The sequence below is a fragment of the Salmo salar genome, chromosome 18 (genome assembly GCF_965601325.2).
Source record: "Salmo salar chromosome 18, fSalSal1, whole genome shotgun sequence".
Lineage (NCBI taxonomy): Eukaryota > Metazoa > Chordata > Actinopteri > Salmoniformes > Salmonidae > Salmo > Salmo salar.
The window spans coordinates 95,977,807-95,998,660 of NC_138308.1; the positions used below are offsets into that span (position 1 = coordinate 95,977,807).

A 20,854-nucleotide genomic window follows, 5' to 3' on the forward strand; every position below is an offset into this window, starting at 1 on the left:
AGGTCAGTATAACCTACTAGACAGGTCAGTATAACCTACTAGACAGGTCAGTATAACCTACTAGACAGGGAGGTCAGTATAACCTACTAGACAGGTCAGTATAACCTACTAGACAGGTCAGTATAACCTACTAGACAGGTCAGTATAACCTACTAGACAGGTCGTATAACCTACTAGACAGGTCATTATAACCTACTAGACAGGGAGGTCAGTATAACCTACTAGACAGGTCAGTATAACCTACTAGACAGGTCAGTATAACCTACTAGACAGGTCAGTATAACCTACTAGACAGGTCATTATAACCTACTAGACAGGGAGGTCAGTATAACCTACTAGACAGGTCAGTATAACCTACTAGACAGGTCAGTATAACCTACTAGACAGGTCGTATAACCTACTAGACAGGTCATTATAACCTACTAGACAGGGAGGTCAGTATAACCTACTAGACAGGTCAGTATAACCTACTAGACAGGTCAGTATAACCTACTAGACAGGTCAGTATAACCTACTAGACAGGTCAGGGAGGAAACTGCTGAGATAAATATTTGTCAGTGTGTGTTGGATTGGAGTTCAATTGGATCAAATCAAATCAAAGTTTATTTGTCACGTGTGCCGAATACAATAGGTGTAGACCTTTACAGTGAAATGCTTACTTACAGGCTCTAACCAATAGTGCGAAAAAAGGTATGTGTGTGTGTGGTATGTGTGTGTGTGTGTGTGTGTGTGTGTGTGTGTGTGTGTGTGTGTGTGTGTGTGTGTGTGTGTGTGTGTGTGTGTGTGTGTGTGTGTGTGTGTGTGTGTGTAAGTAAAGAAATAAAACAACAGTAAAAAGACATTTGAAAATAACAGTAGCCAGGCTATATACAGACACCGGTTAGTCAGGCTGATTGAGGTAGTATGTACATGTAGATATGGTTAAAGTGACTATGCATATATGATGAACAGAGAGTAGCAGCAGCGTAAAAGAGGGTTTGGCGAGTGGTGGGACACAATGCAGATAGCCCGGTTAGCCAATGTGCGCGAGCACTGGTTGGTCGGGCCAATTGAGGTAGTATGTACATGAATGTATAGTTAAAGTGACTGTGTATATATGATAAACAGAGAGTAGCAGCAGCGTAAAAGAGTGGTTGGGGGGGGGGGGCACACAATGCAAATAGTCCGGCTAACCATTTGGTTACCTGTTCAGGAGTCTTATGGCTTGGGGGTAAAAACTGTTGAGAAGCCTTTTTGTCCTAGACTTGGCACTCCGGTACTGGTTGGCACTCCGGTACCGCTAGAGAGAGCAGAGAGAAAACTCTGTCCTAATGTTTGTTTCTTATTCCAGGTGTGGCTGGAACAGTTGAAACCTCTAGCCAATCAGATAAAGAGTAAGTCTGTGTTTTTTCATGTGTGAGGGATAAGTAGTAACTGAGTGATAATATGTACAGTGGCTTGCGAAAGTATTCACCCCCCTCGGAATTTTTCCTATTTTGTTCGCTTACAACCTGGAATTAAAATTTATTTTTGGGGGGTTAGTATCATTTGATTTACACAACATGCCTACCACTTTGAAGATGCAAAAAAAAAACGTTTTGGGTGAAACAAACAAGAAATAAGACAAAAAAACAGATAACTTGAGCGTGCATAACTATTCACCCCCCAAAGTCAATATTTTGTAGAGCCACCTTTTGCAGCAATTACAGCAGCAAGTCTATTGGGGTATGTCTCTATAATCTTGGCACATCTAGCCATAGGGATTTTTGCTCATTCTTCAAGGCAAAACTGCTCCAGCTCCTTCAAGTTGGATGGGTTCTGCTGGTGTACAGCAATCTTTAAGTCAGACCACAGATTCTCAATTAGATTGAGGTCTGGGCTTTGACTAGGCCATTCCAAGACATTTAAATGTTTCCCCTTAAACCACTCGAGTGTTGCTTTAGCAGTATGCTTAGAGTCATCGTCCTGCTGGAAAGAATAGGTTTCCCTCAAGAATTTCCTTGTATTTAGCGCCATCCATCATTCCTTCAATTCTGACCAGTTTCCCAGTCCCTGCTGATGAAAAACATCCCCACAGCATGATGCTGCCACCACCATGCTTCACAAATAAGAATTTGTTCTTAACTGACTTGCCTAGGTAAATAAAGGTAAAATAAAAAAATAAAAAAACTGTGGGGATGGTATTCTCGGGGTGAAGCGTTTGCGCCAGACATAGCGTTTTCCTTGATGGCCAAAAAGCTCTATTTTAGTCTTATCTGACCAGATTACCTTCTTCCATATGTTTGGGGAGTCTCCCACATGCCTGTTGACGAACACCAAATGTGTTTGCTTATCTTTTTCTTTAAGCAATGGCTTTTTTTCTGGCCACTCTTCCGTAAAGCCCAGCTCTGTGGAGTGTACGGCTTAAAGTGGTCCTATGGACAGATACTCCAATCTCCGCTGTGGAGCTTTGCCGCTCCTTCAGGGTTATCTTTGGTCTCTTTGTTGCCTCTCTGATTAATGCCCTCCTTGCCTGGTCTGTGAGTTTTGGTGGGTGGCCCTCTCTTGGCAGGTTTGTTGTGGTGCCATATTCTTTCCATTTTTAAAATAATGGATTTAATGGTGCCCCATGGGATGTTCAAAGTTTCTGATACTTTTTTATAACCCAACCCTGATCTCTACTTCTCCACAACTTTTTCCCTGACCTGTTTGGAGAGCTCCTTGGTCTTCATGGTGCTGCTTGCTTGGTGGTGCCCCTTGCTTAGTGATGTTGCAGACTCTGCGGCCTTTCAGAACAGGTGTATATATACTGAGATCATGTGACAGATCATGTGACACTTAGATTGCACACTAGTGGACTGTATTGTTTGACTTCTGAAGGTAATTGGCTGCACCAGATCTTATTTAGGGGCTTCAGAGCAAAGGGCGTGAATTACATATACACGCACCACTTTTCCATTGAATATTTTTTTTTATAAAATTGGAAACATTTCACTTCACCAATTCTGACTATTTTGTGTATGTCCATTACATGAAATCCAAATATAAATCCATTTTTAATTACAGGTTGTAGTGCAACAAAATCGTAAAAACGCCAAGGGGGATGAATACTTTTGCAAGGCACTGTATACTCTTTTTCTTTGATTGTGGTTAACTTATCTTCCCCCCCTTCTCTCTCCTTACCTCTCTCCCTATCCGTCTCCCTCTCTCAGACACCAGTGATCTGTTCTTTAGATTCATCGTCAAGTTCTTTCCTCCAGACCCAGGACAGCTGCAGAGAGGACTCACCAGGTGTGTGTATGTTTGTGTGACATGCCTTCCTCAGATACATTAGTCAGTGATAGTGTTTATATTAGTAGAGGATCACTAACTTGGGCCGTCGTCAGTGATAGTGTTTAGAACCCTGTCTTTCAAAGATAATTCATAAAAATCCAAATAACTTCACAGATCTTCATTGTAAAGGGTTTAAACACTGTTTCCCATGCTTGTTCAATGAACCATAAACAATTAATGAACATGCACCTGTGGAACGGTCGTTAAGACACTAACAGCTTACAGACGGTAGGCAATTAAGGTCACAGTTATGAAAACTTAGGACACTAAAGAGGCCTTTCTACTGACTCTGAAAAACACAAAAAAAAAGATGCCCAGGGTCTCTGCTCATCTGTGTGAACGTGCCTTGGGCATGCTGCAAGGAGGCATGCGGACTGCAGATGTGGCAAGGGCAATACATTTCAATGTCCGTACTGTGAGACGCCTAAGACAGCGCTACAGGGAGACAGGACGAACAGCTAATCATCCAAGCAGTGGCAGACCACGTGTAACAACACCTGCACAGGATCGGTACATCCGAACATCACACCTGCGGGACAGGTACAGGATGGCAACAACAACTACCCGAGTTACACCAGGAATGCACAATCCCTCCATCAGGGCTCAGACTGTCCGCAATAGGCTGAGAGAGGCTGGACTGAGGGCTTGTAGGCCTGTTGTAAGGCAGGTCCTCACCAGACATCACTGGCAGCAACGTCGCCTATGGGCACAAACCCACCGTCGCTGGACCAGACAGAACTGGCAAAAATTGCTCTTCACTGACGAGTCGTGGTTTTGTCTCACCAGGGGTGATGGTCGGATTCGCGTTTATCGTCGAAGGAATGAGCGTTTCACCGAGGCCTGTACTCTGGAGCGGGATCGATGTCTAGGACCTGTTGGATCGGAGAGTGAGGGCTAGAGCCATTCCACCCAAGAAATGTCCAGGAACTTGCAGGTGCCTTGGTGGAAGAGTGGGGCAACATCTCAAGAACTGGCAATTCTGGTGCAGTCCATGAGGAGGAGATGCACTGCAGTACTTAATGCAGCTGGTGGCCACACCAGATACTGACTGTTACTTTTTACCCCCCCCCCCCTTTGTTCAGGGACACATTATTCCATTTCTGTTTGTCACATGTCTGTGGAACTTGTTCAGTTCATGTCTCAGTTGTTGAATCTTGTTATGTTCATACAAATATTTACACATGTTAAGTTTACTGAAAATAAACGCAGTTGACAGTGAGAGGACGTTTTTTCTTTTCCTGAGTTTATCTATCTATCTATCTATCTATCTATCTATCTATCTATCTATCTATCTATCTATCTATCTATCTATCTATCTATCTATCTATCTATCTATCTATCTATCTATCTATCTATCTATCTATCTATCTATCTATCTATCTGTCTGTCTGTCTGTCTGTCTGTCTGTCTGTCTGTCTGTCTGTCTGTCTGTCTGTCTGTCTGTCTGTCTGTCTGTCTGTCTGTCTGTCTGTCTGTCTGTCTGTCTGTCTGTCTGTCCCAGGTGTACAGTAGGTATATCTATCTGTCTGACCCAGGTGTACAGTAGGTATATCTATCTATCTGACCCAGGTGTACAGTAGGTATATCTATCTATCTGACCCAGGTGTACAGTAGGTATATCTATCTATCTGACCCAGGTGTACAGTAGGTATATCTATCTATCTGACCCAGGTGTACAGTAGGTATATCTATCTATCTGACCCAGGTGTACAGTAGGTATATCTATCTGTCTGACCCAGGTGTACAGTAGGTATATCTATCTGACCCAGGTGTCCTCTCCTCTCTACCAGGTATCTGTTTTCTCTCCAGGTAAAGCAGGACCTCTCTACAGGGAGTCTAACCTGTAATGATAACAGTTCTGTGTGTGTAACCTCTCTCTCCCCTCCTCTGTTCCAGGTATCTGTTTTCTCTCCAGATAAAGCAGGACCTCTCTACAGGCAGCCTTACCTGTAATGACAACAGCGCCGCCCTGCTGGTCTCCCATATACTGCAGTGTGAGTCAAGCCCAATCTGATAAACACCTGGGTTGTATTCACAAGAAAGGAAACAGAAGCCAATGGGGCGGAGACAGGCAGGGAACTTGTCGAATAATAATTATAAAAAATAAAAAAATCTGTCGTACAATACATATTTTGTTTTACGTTTTGCTATTGTCAACACTAAAATAGTAACTCACTCGTCGTAGTTAACCTACCTGAAATGACTTACTTACTTGCTGTGTGTGTGTTTGTACATTCGTGGTTTACCTTTGTGTGTGTGTGTGTGTGTGTGTGTGTGTGTGTGTGTGTGTGTGTGTGTGTGTGTGTGTGTGTGTGTGTGTGTGCACATGTTCGTCCATGCTTGAGGCATACACGTGTGCTTCCGTTCGTGCACGTGTGTGTAATGTACAGCAGAGCTGGGAGACTACAAGGAAGAGTTGGACATCCACCATCTAGAGATGAGAAGATATGTCCCTAACCAGGAATACCTGGACCACAAGATTATGAAGTTCCACAGGAAACACAGGTTAGCACTTAGCATTAGCATCTACTGTCACTGTCATAGAGATAATATGGTCCCTGTGGAAGCACTTTCCTAGCAGTTGAAACTTAAACATAAACGTACTTTGTTCAGATACTTTGTAAACAGCTACTGCAGCATTTATAAATGTGATCATACTTGACTATAATTGTGATCATACTTGACTATACCAATGGTGGCACTGTGGAGCCCTGACCACCCGCCAATGAGATCCTATGGTCCCTGTGGAAGCACTTCCTTAGCATTAGCATCTACTGTCACTGCCATCGAGATCCTACGGTCCCTGTGGAAGCACTTCCTTAGCATTAGCATCTACTGTCACTGACATCGAGATCCTACGCTCCCTGTGGAAGCACCTCCTTAGCATTAGCATCTACTGTCACTGCCATCGAGATCCTACGGTCCCTGTGGAAGCACTTCCTTAGCATTAGCATCTACTGTCACTGACATCGAGATCCTACGGTCCCTGTGGAAGCACTTCCTTAGCATTAGCATCTACTGTCACTGCCATCGAGATCCTATGGTACCTGTGGAAGCACTTCCTTAGCATTAGAGTATACAGTAAGGTCACCATCTAGAGCTGAAACAGTATGTTTCATACACACACACACTGATTGATTATCTGATTGCCTGATTGGTTGATTGTTCCAGGGGTCACTCTCCTGCGGACTCAGACGTCCATCTGTTGGAGGTTGCTAGGAAACTGGACATGTACGGGATCCGCCCTCATCCTGCCCACGATGGCGAGGGCATGAGACTCAACCTGGCCGTCACACACTCTGGGGTACTGGTGTTCCAGGTACACACACACACACACACACACACACACACACACACACACACACACACACACACACACACACACACACACACACAAGTTGGTCAAATTGTTGTTTGTTTACTATTATTGTGGGGACTTCTGGTCTTGACGTATAGTTAAATATGTCCACACTCTGACCAATCTCCTGTCTCCTCTCGTCTCCAGGGAAACACTAAGATCAACACCTTTAGCTGGGCCAAGGTCCGTAAACTGAGCTTCAAGAGGAAACACTTCCTCATCAAACTACACGACCAAATAGGGGTGAGACTCCTAATACCCAACCATATTCACTTCCTCATCAAACTACATGACCAAATAAGGGGTGAGACTCCTAATACCCAACCATATTCACTTCCTCATCAAACTACACGACCAAATAGGGGTGAGACTCCTAATACCCAACCATATTCACTTCCTCATCAAACTACACGACCAAATAGGGGTGAGACTCCTAATACCCAACCATATTCACTTCCTCATCAAACTACACGACCAAATAGGGGTGAGACTCCTAATACCCAACCATATTCACTTCCTCATCAAGCTACATGACCAAATAAGGGGTGAGACTCCTATTACCCAACCATATTCACTTCCTCATCAAACTACATGACCAAATAAGGGGTGAGACTCCTAATACCCAACCATATTCACTTCCTCATCAAACTACATGACCAAATAAGGGGTGAGACTCCTAATACTCAACCATATTCACTTCCTCATCAAACTACATGACCAAATAAGGGGTGAGACTCCTATTACCCAACCATATTCACTTCCTCATCAAACTACATGACCAAATAAGGGGTGAGACTCCTAATACCCAACCATATTCACTTCCTCATCAAGCTACATGACCAAATAAGGGGTGAGACTCCTAATACCCAACCATATTCACTTCCTCATCAAACTACATGACCAAATAAGGGGTGAGACTCCTAATACTCAACCATATTCACTTCCTCATCAAACTACATGACCAAATAAGGGGTGAGACTCCTATTACCCAACCATATTCACTTCCTCATCAAACTACATGACCAAATAAGGGGTGAGACTCCTAATACCCAACCATATTCACTTCCTCATCAAGCTACATGACCAAATAAGGGGTGAGACTCCTAATACCCAACCATATTCACTTCCTCATCAAACTACATGACCAAATAAGGGGTGAGACTCCTAATACCCAACCATATTCACTTCCTCATCAAACTACATGACCAAATAAGGGGTGAGACTCCTAATACCCAACCATATTCACTTCCTCATCAAACTACATGACCAAATAAGGGGCGAGACTCCTAATCCCCAAGCCTGTTCTATTCAACTTTGTAAGACTGTTTCATATAATATAATTCCTCTGTCCTCCAAATGTATCTAGATATCTCACATTTTCAATAATTAATAACAGTGTTTTTAAGGAAATTTCAAGAGAATATACATTTTAGTGTGTACAACTTCTTTAAAGTATACAACTTCTTAAGAAATGTACCTGTGTCTCCACGCGTGTGCCCGCCAGCCGTCCCATAAGGACACGGTCGAGTTTGCGATGGCGAGTCGAGACGTGTCTAAGTCCTTCTGGAAGACCTGTGTTGAATACCATGCCTTCTTCAGACTGGCCAAAGAGCCCCAGTCACGCAGCAAGACTCTGCTGTCCAGCAAAGGGTCCAGCTTCAGATACAGGTATGGAGAAGATGGATACAGACTCACTGGGTACTTACTTACAGACTCACTGGATACAGACTTACACTGGGTACAGACTCACACCGGGTACAGACTCACACTGGGTACAGACACACTGGGTACAGGCACACACTGGGTATAGACACACTGGGTACTTACTTACAGACTCACTGGGTACAGACACACACTGGGTACAGACACACACTGGGTACAGACACACACACTGGGTACAGACACACACTGGGTACAGACTCACACTGGGTACAGACACACTGGGTACAGACTCACACTGGGTACAGACACACTGGGTACAGACTCACTGGGTACTTACTTACAGACTCACTGGGTACAGACACACACTGGGTACAGACACACACTGGGTACAGACACACACTGGGTACAGACTCACACTGGGTACAGACACACTGGGTACAGACTCACACTGGGTACAGACACACTGGGTACAGACTCACTGGGTACAGGCACACACTGGGTATAGACACACTGGGTACAAACTCACTGGGTACAGACTCACTGGGTACAGACTCACTGGGTACAGACACACTGGGTACAGACTCACTGGGTACTTACTTACAGACTCACTGGGTACAGACACACACTGGGTACAGACACACACTGGGTACAGACACACACACTGGGTACAGACACACACTGGGTACAGACTCACACTGGGTACAGACACACTGGGTACAGACTCACACTGGGTACAGACACACTGGGTACAGACTCACTGGGTACAGGCACACACTGGGTATAGACACACTGGGTACAAACTCACTGGGTACAGACTCACTGGGTACAGAGTCACACTGGGTACAGACACACTGGGTACAGACTCACTGGGTACTTACTTACAGACTCACTGGGTACAGACACACACTGGGTACAGACTCACACTGGGTACAGACACACTGGGTACAAACTCACTGGGTACAGACTCACACTGGGTACAGACACACTGGGTACAAACTCACTGGGTACAGGCACACACTGGGTACAGACACACACTGGGTACAGACACACTGTGTACAAACTCACTGGGTACAGACACACACTGGGTACAGACACACACTGGGTACAGACTCACACTGGGTACAGACACACTGGGTACAGACACACTTGGTACAGACTCACTGGGAACAGACTCACACTGGGTACAGACACTCTGGGTACAGACACACGCTGGGTACAGACACACGCTGGGTACAGACACAGTGGGTACAGACTCACTGGGTACAGACTCACTGGGTACAGACACACACTGGGTACAGACACACACCGGGTACAGACACACATTGGGTACAGACACACATTGGGTACAGACTCACACTGGGTACAGACACGCTGGGTACAGACACACACTGGGTACAGACACACGCTGGGTACAGACACACTGGGTACAGACTCACTGGGTACAGACACACACTGGGTACAGACACACTGGGTACAGACTCACTGGGTACAGACTCACACTGGGTACAGACTCACACTGGGTACAGACTCACACTGGGTACAGACACACGCTGGGTACAAATTCACGCTGGGTACAGACACACGCTGGGTACAGACACACACTGGGTACAGACACACTGGGTACAGACTCACACTGGGTACAGACACTCTGGGTACAGACTCACACTGGGTACAGACTCACACTGGGTACAGACACACACTGGGTACAGACACACACTGGGTACAGACTCACACTGGGTACAGACACACACTGGGTACAGACTCACTGGGTACAGACACACGCTGGGTACAGACACACTGGGTACAGACTCACACTGGGTACAGACACTCTGGGTACAGACACACACTGGGTACAGACACACACTGGGTACAGACTCACACTGGGTACAGACACACACTGGGTACAGACACACACTGGGTACAGACTCACACTGGGTACAGACACACACTGGGTACAGACTCACTGGGTACAGACACACACTGGGTACAGACACACTGGGTACAGACTCACTGGGTACAGACACACTGGGTACAGACTCACTGGGTACAGACACACGCTGGGTACAGACACACACTGGGTACAGACACACTGGGTACATACACACTGGGTACATACACACTGGGTACAGACACACTGGGTACAGACACACTGGGTACAGACTCACACTGGGTACAGACACACTGGGTACAGACACACTGGGTACAGACACACTGGGTACAGACACACTGTGTGTTCAGGTGATTGAAACTGAATGTGTTCTGTTTCAGTGGCAGGACCCAGAAACAGCTGATGGAGTGTATGGCGACAGGAGAGAAGAAACACAGGCCTTTCGAGAGGTGGGAAGACAGTGTGTGTGTGTGTGTGTGTGTGTGTGTGTGTGTGTGTGTGTGTGTGTGTGTGTGTGTGTGTGTGTGTGTGTGTGTGAGGGTGTTAAACCATGTCTCTTTCTCCATTAGGTCCTACTGTAAGTCAGAGTCCAGACAGTGTAGATCCTCTCCTGATCTCCTCACAGACGTCTCCAAACAGGTAAACTATCAATCCATTCTACCTAGCAACCACAGGGAGAAAAATCTATCTACTCTACCTAGCAACCACAGGGAGAAAAATCAATCTACTCTACCTAGCAACCACAGGGAGAAAAATCTATCTACTCTACCTAGCCATCACAGGGAGAAAATTCAATCTACTAGCCTGCCAGGGGTGCTGGGTCAACACCAGACAACATCGTGGTAGTGTTTTGGTGCGTTCGTTTTAGCCTGCCAGGGGTGCTGGGTCGTGCCAGGGGTGCGTTCGTTTTAGCCTGCCAGGGGTGCTGGGTCAACACCAGACAACATCGTGGTAGTGTTTTGTAGCTTATCTCATGCTATTCTTCACATTTTGCAGTTTTAAAGCACATTTCCTGCTTTTATATACACTGCTCAAAAAAATAAAGGGAACACTTAAACAACACAATGTAACTCCAAGTCAATCACACTTCTGTGAAATCAAACTGTCCACTTAGGAAGCAACACTGATTGACAATACATTTCACATGCTGTTGTGCAAATGGAATAGACAACAGGTGGAAATTATAGGCAATTAGCAAGACACCCCCAATAAAGGAGTGGTTCTGCAGGTGGGGACCAAAGACCACTTCTCAGTTCCTATGCTTCCTGGCTGATGTTTTGGTCACTTTTGAATGCTGGCGGTGCTTTCACTCTAGTGGTAGCATGAGACGGAGTCTACAACCCACACAAGTGGCTCAGGTAGTGCAGCTCATCCAGGATGGCACATCAATGCGAGCTGTGGCAAGAAGGTTTGCTGTGTCTGTCAGCGTAGTGTCCAGAGCACGGAGGCGCTACCAGGAGACAGGCCAGTACATCAGGAGACGTGGAGGAGGCCGTAGGAGGGCAACTACCCAGCAGCAGGACCACTACCTCCGCCTTTGTGCAAGGAGGGGCAGGAGGAGCACTGCCAGAGCCCTGCAAAATGACCTCCAGCAGGCCACAAATGTGCATGTGTCTGCTCAAACGGTCAGAAACAGACTCCATGAGAGTGGTATGAGGGCCTGACGTCCACAGGTGGGGGTTGTGCTTACAGCCCAACACCGTGCAGGACGTTTGGCATTTGCCAGAGAACACCAAGATTGGCAAATTCGCCACTGGCGCCCTGTGCTCTTCACAGATGAAAGCAGGTTCACACTGAGCACGTGACAGACGTGACAGAGTCTGGAGACGCTGTGGAGAACGTTCTGCTGCCTGCAACATCCTCCAGCATGACTGGTTTGGCGGTGGGTCAGTCATGGTGTGGGGTGGCATTTCTTTGGGGGGCCGCACAGCCCTCCATGTGCTCTCCATAGGTAGTCTGACTGCCATTAGGTACCGAGATGAGATCCTCAGACCCCTTGTGTGACCATATGCTGGTGCGGTTGGCCCTGGGTTCCTCCTAATGCAAGACAATGCTAGACCTCATGTGGCTGGAGGGTGTCAGCAGTTCCTGCAAGAGGAAGGCATTGATGCTCTGGACTGGCCCGCCCGTTCCCCAGACCTGAATCCAATTGAGCACATCTGGGACATCATGTCTCGCTCCATCCACCAACGCCACGTTGCACCACAGACTGTCCAGGAGTTGGCGGATGCTTTAGTCCAGGTCTGGGAGGAGATCCCTCAGGAGACCATCCGCCACCTCATCAGGAGCATGCCCAGGCGTTGTAGGGAGGTCATACAGGCACGTGGAGGTCACACACACTACTGAGCCTCATTTTGACTTGTTTTAAGGACATTACATCAAAGTTGGATCAGCCTGTAGTGTGGTTTTCCACTTTAATTTTGAGTGTGACTCCAAATCCAGACCTCCATGGGTTGATAAATTGGATTTCCATTGATTATTTTTGTGTGATTTTGTTGTCAGCACATTCAACTATGTAAAGAAAAAAGTATTTAATAACATTATTTATTTCATTCAGATCTAGGATGTGTTGGTTAAGTGTTCCCTTTATTTTTTTGAGCAGTATATATTTTGGGAAAGGGGGATACCAAGTAAGTTGTACAACTGAAAGGTGTCTTCCTGCATTTAACCCAACCCCTCTGAATCAGAGAGGTGCAGGGGGGGGGGGGGGCTGCCTTAATCAACATCCATGTCATTTAGCACCCAGAGAACAGTGGGTTTAACTGCCTTGTTCAGAGGCAGAACGAAAGATTTTCATACCTTGTCAGCTCAGGGATTCCATCCGGCAACCTTTCGGTTTCAAGTCCAACGCTCTAACCACTAGGCTACTTGCTCTAACCACTAGGCTACCTGCTCTAACCACTAGGCTACCTGCTCTAACCACTAGGCTACCTGCTCTAACCACTAGGCTCCCTGCTCTAACCACTAGGCTACCTGCTCTAACCACTAGGCTACCTGCTCTAACCACTAGGCTACCTGCTCTAACCACTAGGCTACCCTGCTCTAACCACTAGGCTCCCTGCTCTAACCACTAGAGCTACCTGCTCTAACCACTAGGCTACCTGCTCTAACCACTAGGCTACCTGCTCTAACCACTAGGCTACCTGCTCTAACCACTAGGGCTACCTGCTCTAACCACTAGGCTACCTGCTCTAACCACTAGGCTACCTGCCGCTCCTATTTTCCATATACTTTTACTGGATATATATTTATAGTTTGGGGATGAACCAACCTGTTATGAATATGGGGGGGGGGGACATCTCCCATCATCCCCTGCGGCAATTTCACCTATGAGTAAAACACAGAGCAGCCTAAACTCTTTGGTCCTTTAAAAACCTGCTTTATGTAAAATATTTTGTGCTATAGCTCGGAAAATAAATACATGTGATTCTGGATGACCACGTTTATCCACCTCATGCTGTCTTTTGTGTGTGTGTGTGTGTGTGTGTGTGTGTGTGTGTGTGTGTGTGTGTGTGTGTGTGTGTGTGTGTGCGCGCATCTCCAGCTCTACGAGCAGTCCCACTCGTTCCCGCGCCCCGGAGGCCACAGCGAAGAGGAAGTGGAAAGACAACAACAGGAAGTGGGAGGAGCTAACCCTAAACGCAGTCAATCAGCTGTCGAAGTGGTCTTCTCCACAGAACTGCAGCGGTCCCGCCTCCCACAAGCTTTCCACCAATCAACGGCCTCTCCTAAGCAAAGGTCCGCCTCTACATCAGTAGACATCGGGGAGAGGAGGGCAGGGGGGCAACGGCAGGGAGGGGCGGGGCATAGAGAGGTTTCCCACGGAAACAGCAGGGCCAGACATCGGCCCAAACCCCAGCCTGCCTCCGACGCGCAGCAATTGGTCCTCCTATATCCCAATACCCCCGCCTACCAGTTCCATCCAGTCCTTCCAACATTCCCATTGGCCAGCTATCCGCACGGACACGCCTACTTTTTGGACGGCGCCGTAACCTCATTGGAACGTCTCCCGCAGATGCTCCGTTTAGACCACACCCTGTTGGAGGGGCAGACACACCCTTCTCTCTACTCACACTCTGATTCGTCTTCCCTGTCGCCACTCAGGCGGAATCTCCGCCCATCCGGGCTGGGATTGACCAGGGTCTACCACGGTGGAAACGCAGCCAGGAGATTCGACGTCGGGAGAATAGAGGCGGGACATTACAGCGACGACTCCAATTTCCTGCCTGGACTTCCTCGTCGTGCCACCAGCCAACCGGACGTCAAGTTCCCCAGAGTAGTCCCCGCCTCCAACCCCGCCTCTGAGTTCCGTCCCCTAGGTTACTACCCCCACCTATCACGTCACCAGACTCCGCAAAGACCCTCCTACCTGCCTCTAAACTCCTCCCCCTTGCCAGACCGGCCCACCTCGCTGTGTGTTCTTGGGGGGGCCGGTGGAAGCCACAGTGATTCAGACCCAGAGGTAATCTACCCATACTACTGCCCAGTACCCCCGTTGGGTAAAGTGGTACGGTCCAATGCTCTGGCTAGGATGAGGTTCTCCTCTGGGAGTTTACAACTGGAGGAGGAAGAGGAGGGGGAAGAGGAGAGGTATAGCAGTGGGGGAGAGGGGACGCCTCGAATTACGAAACTGAGACTTTAGAATAGCGGTGTGTCGGTGTGTAGATCAACAAGTGTTTTGTGTGTGTTGTGTGTGTTTTGTGTGTGTGTGTGTGTGTGTGTTGTGTGTGTGTGTGTGTGTGGTCAGGATAACATTTGGTGTATCCAGGATGTTTTGTACGTTGAAGAGATGTTTACAGTGTTGAAGTGAACGTTCGGTTAACAGACGTGTCCATTTTGCACAACTTTACAGGAAGTAGCGTATCCTGTTTCTATTGAAGGTTTTGGTACATGTCTGAATTCATCTGTCAATAAAGTGTGTAATGTGGATGATGAGCAATGTGTCTTTACTTGAGATACAGGAACGAACATGATCTGTACATCACAAAGCATTTTTATACTGAACAAAAAATAAACTTAACATGCAACAATTTCAAAAGATTTTACTGAATGGAATTGACCCCGACCCTGATATGGATCTGATCCTAGATCAGAACTTGTAATTTTTACTGAGACACTTTTTGAATACGGGCCCTGGATATAAAATCTATACCCATTTTACTAAACATTTTTACTACATAGATTCAGAGGCTTTGACAATCAAACCAGCACATAGCCGAAACACACAGGCCAAAAATGAAGGCCAAAATTAAACATTTATTCCCCCCCAAAAGAAAACCTAAAAATAATTGTAATAATTCAAATTAAAATCGCACACAAATTAACTTTCAAACTTATACAAAAGACTGTTAAACAAATCTTCCCCTCAGCATTTCTCCCAATACACTCTATACTGGTACCAATACACACACACACACACACACAATTTTGATCAAACTGTATTTACAACATTACTCTTTCAACATCTATTGAAATATAAAAATGGATCACGCAACGTTTTAAACATTTCCCAGACAACCAGACATGTATGACCAACTAATCCCATATAAAAACAAGAAAATGTCATATTTAAAATGTATCCCAATATACAGGTAAATCTTTTAAAAGTAGAGCCCTGAGTTATTTATTTTAGAATGGAGGAAATGTGAAAAAAGGGTTCTAGATGTCTACGGAACTGGAACGTCAGTGGGAAGACGTTCTAACTGAATTCTGGAATAGAACACTGGGGATGAATGGCAGCCATAACCCTTCACTCCTGGACACAGTTCTGCTCATCATCAAACAGCGTTGGACACTCCGCTGCCCCTGTGTTGCTATGGATTTGATTAGGATCTATCCATACCCGTCTCCTTGGCCCTAACCTTTTAATGTTTTCCAATCTGTACGGTGGAATCAATACAGTGGAAGCTTCACCACTACACTGTTAGTACATATCCAGACCCTACAGATACACCACTATACTGTTTATACCTATCCAGACCCTACCACTATACTGTTTATACCCATCCAGACCCTACAGATACACCACTATACTGTTTATACCTATCCAGACCCTACAGATACACCACTATACTGTTTATACCTATCCAGACCCTACAGATACACCACTATACTGTTTATACCTATCCAGACCCTACAGATACACCACTATACTGTTTATACCTATCCAGACCCTACAGATACACCACTATACTGTTTATACCTATCCAGACCCTACCACTATAATGTTTATACCTATCCAGACCCTACAGATCCACCACTATACTGTTTATACCTATCCAGACCCTACAGATACACCACTATACTGTTTATACCTATCCAGACACTACAGATACACCACTATACTGTTTATACCTATCCAGACCCTACAGATACACCACTATACTGTTTATACCTATCCAGACCCTACAGATACACCACTATACTGTTTATACCTATCCAGACCCTACAGATACACCACTATACTGTTAATACCTATCCAGACCCTACAGATACACCACTATACTGTTAATACCTATCCAGACCCTACAGATACACCACTATACTGTTTATACCTAGCCAGACCCTACAGATACACCACTATACTGTTTATACCTATCCAGACCCTACAGATACACCACTATACTGTTTATACCTATCCAGACCCTACAGATACACCACTATACTGTTTATACCTATCCAGACACTACAGATACACCACTATACTGTTTATACCTATCCAGACCCTACCACTATACTGTTTATACCTATCCAGACCCTACAGATCCACCACTATACTGTTTATACCTATCCAGACCCTACAGATACACCACTATACTGTTTATACCTATCCAGACCCTACAGATACACCACTATACTGTTTATACCTATCCAGACACTACAGATACACCACTATACTGTTTATACCTATCCAGACCCTACAGATACACCACTATACTGTTTATACCTATCCAGACCCTACAGATACACCACTATACTGTTTATACCTATCCAGACCCTACCACTATACTGTTTATACCTATCCAGACCCTACAGATACACCACTATACTGTTTATACCTATCCAGACACTACAGATACACCACTATACTGTTTATACCTATCCAGACCCTACAGATCCACCACTATACTGTTTATACCTATCCAGACCCTACAGATACACCACTATACTGTTTATACCTATCCAGACACTACAGATACACCACTATACTGTTTATACCTATCCAGACCCTACAGATACACCACTATACTGTTTATACCTATCCAGACCCTACAGATACACCACTATACTGTTTATACCTATCCAGACCCTACAGATACACCACTATACTGTTAATACCTATCCAGACCCTACAGATACACCACTATACTGTTAATACCTATCCAGACCCTACAGATACACCACTATACTGTTTATACCTAGCCAGACCCTACAGATACACCACTATACTGTTTATACCTATCCAGACCCTACAGATACACCACTATACTGTTTATACCTATCCAGACCCTACAGATACACCACTATACTGTTTATACCTATCCAGACCCTACAGATACACCACTATACTGTTTATACCTATCCAGACCCTACCACTATACTGTTTATACCTATCCAGACCCTACAGATCCACCACTATACTGTTTATACCTATCCAGACCCTACAGATACACCACTATACTGTTTATACCTATCCAGACCCTACAGATACACCACTATACTGTTTATACCTATCCAGACCCTACAGATACACCACTATACTGTTTATACCTATCCAGACCCTACAGATACACCACTATACTGTTTATACCTATCCAGACCCTACAGATACACCACTATACTGTTTATACCTATCCAGACCCTACAACCACTATACTGTTTATACCTATCCAGACCCTACAGATCCACCACTATACTGTTTATACCTATCCAGACCCTACAGATACACCACTATACTGTTTATACCTAGCCAGACCCTACAGATACACCACTATACTGTTTATACCTATCCAGACCCTACAGATACACCACTATACTGTTTATACCTATCCAGACCCTACCACTATACTGTTTATACCTATCCAGACCCTACAGATACACCACTATACTGTTTATACCTATCCAGACACTACAGATACACCACTATACTGTTTATACCTATCCAGACCCTACAGATACACCACTATACTGTTTATACCTATCCAGACCCTACAGATACACCACTATACTGTTTATACCTATCCAGACACTACAGATACACCACTATACTGTTTATACCTATCCAGACCCTACAGATACACCACTATACTGTTTATACCTATCCAGACCCTACAGATACACCACTATACTGTTTATACCTATCCAGACCCTACAGATACACCACTATACTGTTTATACCTATCCAGACCCTACAGATACACCACTATACTGTTTATACCTATCCAGACTCCACCACTATACTGTTAATACCTATCCAGACACTACAGATACTCTACTGAGACCCAAGATATTCAGCAAGAAAGGAACTTTTAATTACATTACTGGTGGTGTGTGTGTGTGTGTGTGTGTGTGTGTGTGTGTGTGTGTGTGTGTGTGTGTGTGTGTGTGTGTGTGTGTGTGTGTGTGTGTGTGTGTGTGTGTGTGTGTGTGTGTAGACATGACTAGACAGGAACTTCTGCATTTCTTCTTTCTTCCCTCGTTTAACTGGAATCGACCTCCAATCTCTTCTTTTATGTTGGAGTGAACCTGAGTGAGAGAGAGAGAGACAGACAGAGGAGACAGAGGGAGAGAGAGACAGACAGACAGACAGACAGACAGACAGACAGACAGACAGACAGACAGACAGACAGACAGACAGACAGACAGACAGACAGACAGACAGACAGACAGACAGACAGACAGACAGACAGACAGACAGAGGATAGAGGGAGAGAGAGAGCGAGACAGACGGAGGAGACAGAGGGAGGGAGAAAGAGAGAGAGAGAAAGAGAGAGAGAGAAAGAGAGAGAGAGAGAGACAGAGAGAGAGAGAGAGAGAGAGACAGACAGACAGACAGACAGACAGACAGACAGACAGGACAGACAGACAGACAGACAGACAGACAGACAGACAGACAGACAGACAGAGACAGACAGAGGGAGACAGAGGAGACAGAGGGAGAGAGAGGGATTTATCAGAATAAAAGAAAGAAGAGGGAGAGAAGGATGAGAGGAGAGTGACTTACGTCTGGAAGCGTGTTAATGATCGTGGCGACCATCTTGTCTGTGATTCCAGGACAGATGTCTTCAGCCAGTCGAATGTGTCTCTCCAGCTCCCCTATAGCACGCCTCTGTTCATCACTGCCCCTGTGATCAAACTTCAGCCACAACATAAAGTACCAGTCAAAAGTTTGGACACACCTACTCATTCAAGGGTTTTTCTTTCTTTTTTACATTGTAGAATAATAGTGAAGACATCAAAACTATTAATTAACTAATTAACACATAATAGTACAAATAAAGAAAAACCCTGGAATGAGTAGGTGTGTCCACACTTTTGACTGGTCCTTTATACATTCAGAAACGTACATTAACACTGTCTGAACATACAAACATGTACCTCCGAGAAGACTGGAGAGATGACTGTGGATAAACTGGTGGACTTCAAGCGACATTTTGTGTTCTGGAGAAGGTATGGAAGATTGGTGAAGAATCCAGCTATGAACTGATCCGCTTGGTACAATTTTGTGATACTCAGAAGAGACAATATAGCCATATTACCATAAAACTGTTTATATAATAGCATCATAATGGTTGTATAGAATGTATTAATAAGGATAAAGCTTTTGTAAGACATTGAGATGCTATGTACTGATGTAATGTGATAGAATTGTATTTCTGTAACCAAATCTAACTCAGTCATAGGCACGCCCCCAGGGACCCATACAGGACCAGGCGTCATTTGACAAGCTGTTCTATGGGCACTATAAAACACCCCCTGATTTACATTTCTTCAGACCAGGCCTACACTCTATGGACAGAGGTTTGACCATCCAAGTACTCTACTGAAAGTGAACCATACCACGTGGTTAACTTTTAGACTATCGATACTGACAGAATAAGAACAAGTCTTTGATATTAATTAGTAGTCTGCAGCTAAGTAAATTATATCATCGAACGCGAAGACCAACGAAACAACCATTCTATGATGACATTAATGAATGTCGCTCTGAAAGATCCATTCTAACCGAGAGAGAGAGAGAGAGAACGCGGACAAAACTCCCCAACAGAACAGAACTCTCGAACAAGGATCACGACGACACACTGAGCGTAAATATATATTGATTGCAATTGTTCCCGAATGAGTGAGCCTTCAATTGTCAATTGTTAATATTAATGAACTCTGTAGGTGTGCATTCTCAGCTGACCGTTTATGACCCATTGTTCAACAGGCCGACCTGCCTGTTTAGCCCACAAGGGCACATTCCGATACCAATCCTCTGTGACGATAATTACTGTTTGTATGTTTTTCTGTTAATTACTTAGTGTAGTAAATAAATGATTTTAAGACAATTGATGTATGGATGATTTTAGTAAAGACTGGGTTCGTGCAGATACAACAATTTACGACGTTTGGAATGAGACTGGACTAGAGGTAAAATACACCATTTAAACTAG

General features: G+C 45.2%; 1 protein-coding gene and 1 long non-coding RNA gene across 2 annotated transcripts; one reads left to right on the forward strand and one right to left on the reverse strand.

Annotated features, from left to right (window-relative positions):
* Positions 1-694: 694 nt before the first annotated feature.
* Positions 695-15,186, forward strand: LOC145861806 (FERM domain-containing protein 7). Its single transcript, XM_082965352.1, has 10 exons — positions 695-1,373; positions 3,171-3,249; positions 5,188-5,285; positions 5,682-5,796; positions 6,463-6,610; positions 6,797-6,892; positions 8,154-8,317; positions 10,580-10,648; positions 10,769-10,838; positions 13,744-15,186. Exons 1-10 carry the CDS (start codon positions 1,154-1,156, stop codon positions 14,839-14,841), a joined length of 2,157 nt encoding a protein of 718 aa, XP_082821478.1. The 5' UTR covers positions 695-1,153; the 3' UTR covers positions 14,842-15,186.
* A 2,883-nt stretch (positions 15,187-18,069) lies between these two features.
* LOC145861808 (uncharacterized) lies at positions 18,070-19,852 on the reverse strand. Its single transcript, XR_014381499.1, has 4 exons — positions 19,797-19,852; positions 19,423-19,554; positions 18,669-18,944; positions 18,070-18,636 (listed from the first exon to the last, which is right to left on the reverse strand). It is a non-coding gene; the product is annotated as an uncharacterized LOC145861808 (long non-coding RNA).
* Positions 19,853-20,854: the final 1,002 nt, after the last annotated feature.